This window comes from Puntigrus tetrazona, chromosome 8, assembly GCF_018831695.1.
Source record: "Puntigrus tetrazona isolate hp1 chromosome 8, ASM1883169v1, whole genome shotgun sequence".
Taxonomy (NCBI): domain Eukaryota; kingdom Metazoa; phylum Chordata; class Actinopteri; order Cypriniformes; family Cyprinidae; genus Puntigrus; species Puntigrus tetrazona.
Window position 1 is genome coordinate 10,226,227 of NC_056706.1, and position 8,865 is coordinate 10,235,091.

General features: G+C 36.7%; 1 protein-coding gene across 1 annotated transcript in view; it reads left to right on the plus strand.

The window, feature by feature from the left end:
* Positions 1-5,573, plus strand: part of nfic (nuclear factor I/C) — a 79,532-nt gene extending 73,959 nt beyond the window's left edge. The window contains 1 exon segment of the mRNA XM_043247464.1: positions 5,421-5,573. Coding sequence (XP_043103399.1) covers positions 5,421-5,441 — 21 coding nt within the window. The 3' untranslated portion in view covers positions 5,442-5,573.
* The last annotated feature ends 3,292 nt before the right edge of the window (positions 5,574-8,865 follow it).

Genomic DNA, 8,865 nt, shown 5'->3' on the forward strand with positions numbered 1-8,865 from the left:
ACCCCTCAAATAAAATTGTAATGCTTATTATAACTAAACTGAATAACTGCATTTTAACTACTGAAAACTTTTTTTTTCTTGATAACTTTTAGAAACCTAACCACCATGAAAATGTAAAAAATTCAATCTAGATTTCAAGCAGTGCTTGAAAATTTCCCTTGAACCCCAGTGCCCTGAGGAAACACTACAGCAGAGCTAGTCTGGACCCTCTGAGAGACCCAAGCCTTCTGTGTTCAATTATAGATCAGAAATGAGCAGATACAGTATCTACCGCTGGACCCTCAGCTGCCAAATGAAATGTAGTCTTTCGCATTAAATATACAGTCAATGTAGATACAACACCTTTACTAATATATGGGTAATTCATAGAATGTCTGAGGATTTTTTTTTCTTTTTCTTATAAATTAAAATTAAATAAAGGAATATGTTTTTATTTATATAAAGTATTTTATTTTATGTTCAAAAAATGTATTTCTGCAGATTGTTTTTTGCTTTAAAACCTTTTTTTTTTTTTTTTTACGGTTTGTGCTTAAAACAAAATATATTCTCAACTATACACACACACACACATATATATATATTATTATTTTTATTTTTTTGTGTAGTCCACCATATAATCCTATGAATTCTGCCTTCATATTTATTAATCACCTCAGAAACTTTTGCATGCTCAGCAAAATCCTGACCTGATTAAAAGACACAAAATAGCATGACATTTTTTGTGATGCTTCATAAATCCTACAGGACATGAGCCCATAAATAAACATTTGAAAGGTCTTCCATAAGTATTAGCTGAGATTTGGGAATGCGGCAGTGCTCAGGTAAAATCTGAACTGTGGAGGTGATTGAACCGCATGGCTCAGGAGTCCGAGTGTGCTGCTGCATTGCAGTTCTTTCAGCACTTGCAGTGCTCCATAAAAAAGTGTAAATGCACTTGACTGAACCTTGTGATGAGAGAGGGAGACACAAGAGTGATCAGTGAGGACTGGAGGACAAGTATGTGTTAGTGTGCATTACAGATCATTTCTTGAACACCTTCAGCCTAGCAAACGCCAGACTGACAGCAGGTACACAGCGGTTGAGGTTCTTCTGTTGTTGGAAAAGTCAGAAGTTTTCTGGCTCTCATCTAGATGTGTGTCTGTGTCCCTTTGAGAGTATCATGAGCAGAGAGGGAGGGGGAATGAAGTAGTCAAATGACCAAGGGGGGGGGTTCTGTTCATTTACTCTATGATGGTCACGTCCAGGGCTGTCTGGTTGCTATGGGAAACCAGACATGATGTAATTGTCGGATGAACCTGTGCTTAAGGGAGTGGAAAAGGAAGATACTGCTGTGACCAATCAAATTGGCCAATCTGTCTTGTCCGACCAAGATTAACACTGGAATCATTGACTTTCCAGGCCTAGTTTGACAAAATACAGTTGTCTTTTTCTTTCTTTCACTGCAAAAGTGTACAATTCTTATGCATTTTTACTTGACTATAAACAAAAAGCTATAAAAAAATGTTTTCATTAAAAATAATTTGTTTACTTTTCGGAATTTTTAACTAAAACTAAAGCATAAATCATGTAATCGATGACCAACGTAAAATATATCTAAATTTTTAATGTTTAAAATGGAAATGAACTTTGATGTTTTAAAAATAAATTAAATATAATTAAATGTAAAGTAAAAAAATAATAGTGTGTAAATAAAATTTAAGTACCTTCCATACTAGTTTTGACCTTTATAAATAAATTAAATAATTATTATACTAATTAAATTCTTTTTGTCATCTAAAACATATTTCTTTCTTTCTTTCTTTCTTTTTTCTCTTTATTTTCTTTTTTCCCTTTACTCTCTCATTCTGTGGCTTTGTATTAAACTCAGAGTTTAATGGACTTCTGTTGTTTTCCTTTCCCTGATGAAAAGGGTACGTTACTAACAATCTTTGTTTTTAGAGGAGCTTGTATTTCAGCCTCACCTCCAAGCTCTCCTGAAGCATTGTAATTAAAGGGAGAGACTGTCATTTGTTAGGCCCTTGTGGTCTAATATGTCCCCCTTCTTGGACTCCGAACCCGCCCTCATCTCAGCTTTATATTTTCATAACCTAAACCACCTGTCACCAAGACAAAGCCTGTAGCTTTTATAGGGAACTAAATATTTTGTTTGGAGTGAACGCCTAACCACTGTTAGCCTGGGCTCGACTGGTCGCTGTGTCCTCTGGACAGAATGAGTGAGTGAGAAAGTTTGAGCTTTGGATGTGCCCTAGTGCAAAGAAAAATGAAAATATTAGGCAGCTGGTAAAAAGAGAACGGAGATGGAATGGATACACTCCACATTTTAACCTCGGAATATTATTTTAACACCTGGCATTGAACTTGCCGTCTTTACAATTTAGATGATTAAACATCGCATTTTAGTGCCACTATGGATATCGCACATTTTCACATATGTTTACAGTGTATCATTTTTTATATCTGGACTTTGGCTATATGCAGATTATAGAGTGTCTAAATATTTATGTATCTTTTATGAACTGTTAAACTGTAAAATAGGTATGCTCATAGTCAAGCATTTACATTTTAGTTTGTGAATTTTCATTCATGCCACTCTTCATGTCACCAATTTGTTTATTGTTCCAACAATCGGCCTTAATTTGCTTGATCTGATTCAGCTTACCAAGAGCAACCACTAAAAAATGCGTTTAAAGAAAGCAAATAGCCTGTCATTTTCATGGCACAGTGTGGTAATGGCAAATATCTGCTTAATTTAACATCTTTAGTCAGTTTTACTGGTGGTTTTGCATCGGTTTGCTTGTGTCAACATTTGTATAGATGAATTTGATAATGATTCCCCACTTTCTGGCCCTGTTCTGTTGACTTTCACCACATTAATCAAAGAAAGTACAGGAGACGACGCTACACGTGACATTTTCTTGAGCTATTTTGATCATATTTTAGTATAATGCTAAGCAGGCCATCAGTTTGAGGTGAGACGGGAGATTATATCTACAAAAATCTTACAACCGAGAAAAGAGGCATATGTTGAGGCACATTTTCCTACCAAAGAAAGTGCTGAGTTTCCACAACAAACATACACTGGAAATATATTAAATCTCAACTTGACTCTCCAGAGGAAGACGATTGTGGATTTATCTCATCAAGAGACATTTTCAGTATAGAAAAATGGCATGTTGTCACTCGAACACAGAGCCAAGATGATATCCAGAACTCTGGAGAATATATATGTCTGTGCGTGTTTCTCCAGAATATATTTATAAATTCTGTTTTTCCTCTCGAGTATTCAAGGATAACATTTACCCTTTCTGTTTCGGGTGAAATGCATTTTGACAAAGGAGTGGCTGTAATTGCGCTGTCAAATTCACAAGGCATGAAAACACGCACGATCCCCACACTGCTCACTCTCATGGGCTCGGATTTTGATCCAGTAATCAACACGAAATATGATTTGGGAAAATTGCATCCCAATACACTGTAGCAATCACTCAGAAAACAGCATCTTTGCATTTCCCAGCAGCATCGGCTGTCATTATAACCGTATTTCTCTTCCTGGCAGTAGTTTCTGAAGTATGCTGAAGTGTCATGGTTTGTGTAAGGTTAACCTTAGCTCCAGTTTTAGCACCATTATCAAACCATTTGCAGCGAGGTAGCAAACAGAAGTCAAAATAGACTGCTTTCATTAAGTAAAAACTTCAAAGATGTTGAAGTGATGTATGTTAGTTACTTAAACCTTCGGCATTTTATTTTAGATACTTGGTCATACATGTGGTCCATAGATTGTGAAACTGCCCTTGATCAATGGGCAAGAGCTGCCAAAACTCTTTGGCGCCACGGCTGCCATGTGCACTGTTTTTATACCTAAATGTGTCAAATGATTTGAATGTAGATTCTCAAGGCTGTGTGTTAATATCTGGGCACTGCATTGTGGATTTGGGGAGTCATTAGTCTGTGGTTTGGTGTTGTTCAAGAATCAAGCCATCAGTCTGATGTACACAAACTCTTCGGCAGGCAATGGGAACAAATTTTCCTTTTTTAGCATTATTAAATCAATACATTTGGGGGTAGTTAAAGACGTCTGTTGGACTGCTGTGAAATTACTTAAACCTTAGTGGAAAATATTGAGCCAGGGGCTTATGGCATGAACTCTTTTTTTTCTGTTTTTAAACCTTGTCAAATTTTAAAAAGACTTCAGTGGTCTGTGAATGAAAGCCAAAATCCTGTTATGCTTTTAAAAGGTTTTGGGTGGGATCCTGCTGAGCTCTTTCTCTCTGGCAGTCGTAGCTTTTTACTCCATATTAGTTTTAATAGGTTCCTCAATTCTGGCCCCCAACTAAATGTTTGCCTCCCATTATCTGAAAGACTGATTGTAGTGAATGTGGAATGTCCAACTCAATACATTCTGTTTTGAATAGTAGAGTAGGGTCCTCTTAAATTTTTGTTTAGATCCTTGTGGACGGAACTCATACAACCTACTGTCACTAGCATATTCAAAACCTAAACTTTTATACTCTGCTTATATGGAGGCTTCTTCTTTAATGTTCCAGGGTTTGGTTTTTATCAAAATAAATTTTAGATCTTATATAGCTGTATCCATCTTTTTTTCAAATGAGTCAAAATCATACATGTTTACTACACTATCAATGTTCCCCACTAATAAGGTTTTACGAAAAGTTAGTATAATTGCATGCCTAAGATGAAATATTAGACAAAAAATAAATGTATACTACTGTTAAAAACTAAAAAGGTTGTTGAAAAAAGTCTCTTCTGTCTACAAAGGCTGCATTTATTTGATCAAAAGTTAAGTAAAAACATTAATGTAGTGACGCATTATAATTTTATTTAAAATATTTTTAACCATTTAAAAGTCTTTATTGTCATGCATCCTTAAATAATAAAATATATTATTAAGAAACTTTTAAATGGTTGTGTAAATATCACTCATTTTGTTGTGTATCATTTTTAATCAAATTATAAATTTGTCATCAAAATATGCATAGGTTCTATGAAAACGGAAACTATTCAACAGTACACATTTTGAGACGTGATGGAAATGACATTGCACTGGAAATGTTTATGTGGTTTCAGAAAAATGACAGAATGATGAATGAATGTTTGTGATGAATGCTGGTTGGACATTGTTAGTAGGCAAATAAAACCAGTGCGAAAAGTTTGTCTTGAGGAAGTTTATTTTTCTAAAACTCAACAATGCCAGAAGTGGCCATAGTTTAAGAAAACTCATATAAATTGCCCTGTGCATTCAATTTAGATGAAACGGATCCATCTCGACTAGACTGCGGTCGGCTTTAGATGAGTTTTTATCTGATTTCGCTGGATATCCCATAGCTCTCCTCCTATTGTGTTACTTGTGTTTGTACAGATGTCTTAGTGATTTTGATTCTCTCTCATTCTCTATCTTGCAGTCCTGGTATCTGGGGAACTGATCATCACACACACGCAGACGAACCCGAGGAGGCACAGACATGGATTCGAAAAATCAATTTTTTTTGTGGAATTTACAAGAAAAAAAGTTGTGAACGAGATGCAAGAGGGAAATTCAGATATATATGCAGTATTTGTATATATACACACACACACATATATATATATACACAATATGTGTGTATAGATATATGTGCACACATATTTATATATGCATAACGACGTACAGTATAAGATGCTTCAATACACTTTTTTCTGAAAAGACAATGGAAACGGAGACGAGCATGAGAGAACGGCCATAGGTGGAACGGAAGAAAAGGAGACGAAAGAGGAGGACGTTTTTTTTTTCTGGGAGGGCAGCCTGAACTATGGCGTAGATTTTACGGACGTGTGGAAAAAGGCCCACCCTGACTCCCTGCCTCCTGGAATGCCTCTCCTCAACCCCCTCCTTCTGCTACAGGTGCTGCTTCCTCCTATATGCAAAATAAGTATCCTTTATTTTCTTAACGAACAGGGAAGAGAAACCCCACGAAAGGGTTTTTTCGCTAGCATTTCGCCACAGGTTCGGAGGTGAGCACGGTCTGTTTTTATTCTTTTTTTTAAGTGCGCAAAGGCAACGCGGCGTGGAAAAGGAAACGAAAAGGTCGATGCTTCCGTTCACACGACAGAAAAGAATCGCAAAGGCTACTTTTCATCCAGTTTTATTGACAATCATGTATCTGCGTCCTTGGTTTCGTTCAGAGGGTGATGTTTTCTAAATTGCATTCTCCACCGTTTGTAACGGAGTCCACTTTTTGGTGGAAGCCCGTCATGTTTTTTGTACATCGGAGGAATATTAGTGGTACCTCAGTGACATTTTAAATCAGTCAGCATCTATACACACGTGCACACACACTTACACGTGAACACACCCTGTCTTGAGGCAATGGCATGTACTGTTAAAGGCTACACGAGGTGTGTGTGAGCTGTGATACAGCCTTCATAGGACGAGCCAGGGAATAGCGGGGGTGAATTAGCACCTTCCTCACTTCGCAATATGAAAGCCCCTCATTCCCTGGACCCTGCTGTAAGTGTGTGCACATGTGCTTCCGTGTGTTTGTGCGTGTCATAAACATTAGTAGTCCCTTATTCATCTCTGTGAGTTCACAGATTAGGGGGGTTTTGATTCATGTAGATTCGTGGATTTTTCCACATAGCGACAAAGGGAGTTGAAATATAGTTCTGTCATTACTTAGACAGTATTGGGTGTAGAGGATAGATTTTTTTTCTCTCTATGTGTAATTTGTTTCAATTCATTGGAAATTACAGGCATTGCACTACTTTAAATTTTTATTTTTCATCTTTTGCAAATTCCTGTTCGGCCTAATCATACAGAATGATTTTTTTTTTTTTTTGTCATGTTCTGATCTCACGGTAGATGAGGGTTGGTTTCCTAGTAGCTAGGAAGCTGATCAGAACAATCCAACATTTTCTATGTAAATGTGTCCATGTTTATGTGATTACTTTTATACAGTTCCCAAAAAGCAGGCTTTCCTTTTTCCCATGTTTCTACTGCAAGAAACTATGACTGTTTTTTTTTTGAAGCAGATTATACACTTTAATCCGTAGGAATGTCAAAGATTTGGATGTTTGACGTGAGACGGGCTGTAATGCCCAATACAAAAAAGGAAGTCAGCGGCTATGCTGCCCGTCCCAGAGTTCATTGGGAGGTGGACGCCTACGACCAGCATGTCTCTGCTTGGTTGCCTCAGAAATGGGTTATTCTGCACTCTGAGATGTGTTGATTTGTACTAATGAAATAACATCAGGGCTTAATCTACAACGCTACCGAACCCAAATCACGAAGCCATGAAAAGTGCCTGAGACATTGCAAGATTTTTATTTGAATTCTACTACTACTTTTTTTTTTTTTTTTTTTTTTTTTTTTTTAAGACTTGGACATTTTGCTTCATCTACTGTGGGTTGATGTCGTTATTGTTGTAGGAGTTTGAGGGGTTGTTTTTATGCCCAGAGAGATATTTTAAATGGCCTCGCAGGCCCCTCATCAGCTGCATGGGCTAACGCTTAGCCACAGGAAACGCAGACAGCTGAACAAAAAACACACGCATAAACACCCATATAATCAGAACATGACAAAATCAACACATATCAGAGCTTTACTAGGTACCCTCACAAATACACACATACAACCGATATGATGTAAAATCCACACTCTCTGGTCGCTTTCGCTAACCTTTTATAATGGCTTCGCATACACATTCTATTGAGTTGACCATAGTAATGCCCAGAATACATACGACATGACTTGTTTTAATGGTGCTGATATGAAAATTATATGGAAATCTCTATATATGAATTATATATAACTGTGCATGGTGCTTTCAAAAGTAAAATCACAAGAATTAAGCTCAAACGACCACCGTATCGCTGACATGGGCGCATGGCAGATATTCTTAGAATTAGCTCTGAAGCAAAATGCTCCCCGACTTCTCCTTAACAAACCCCCTTTGAGCAAAGAGCCAATGACACAGATGGATTTTACCTTTGTACTACATGGGTTTGACTTTTATCCAACAATCCCTCTTCTACTTTGCACGATATTTTATAAAACATATTATGTGCCTTGCCTTTAGTTAAGAACGATAATGCGTAATTTTAAAGGAGTCGATTAATTTTTTTTTTTTTTTTTTTTTTTTTTTTTTTTTTTGATGTAACCAGTGTCACAAAGGAAAATAATGCTGCATGTTTGATTGCCTGTCATTATCAGAATAAGACTAACAGGTTACCTGATAGCTGTAGTTTTGGATGGGTGAGAGAGGCTATTTTTGACCCTCTTCCTTTTTTAAAAGCACTGTAGTTGGCATGAAATCTTCCCTGCGTTATTTTCTTACCGTTTTTCCCTCCTCCGTTCACATAATGAGAAGGTAACAGCCTGTGAAAGATGCAGTACCAGCTCTCTTCATATCAGCTCCGAGCTGACGTTTTGATTCCGTTCTCATGTTAGGCTTCTCTTAAATTGTTTCGATTGTATGTTATCTTATATTTAAATGAGTTTGTACCCATTCTGGATGTGAAGAGGAGCGGACGTAATGAAAATTAGATGGCCATCCTCTATAAACACATGAACTAGCTTTGGTCAAGTTTAAATTCCACAACTGAGCACTTAGCAATTGATTTTGCAATCAGCAAGACTTTGTATCGTCTTTACGTTTTGCTGTTTATCAAAGGGTCAAATTTACATTTCATTATTTCAGAAAACCTAGGCATCTGTTAAAGGGACGGTTCACCTAAAATTTAAATCTACACAAAAAATGTAGTTGTAAATAAAACATGAATTGAGTATGTTGTAGAAGACAATTATTTGCTATTTCTTTGTACTTTACTCAGTAATTTCTGAGGCAAAATTGTTTCCACACCCTTTTTTTT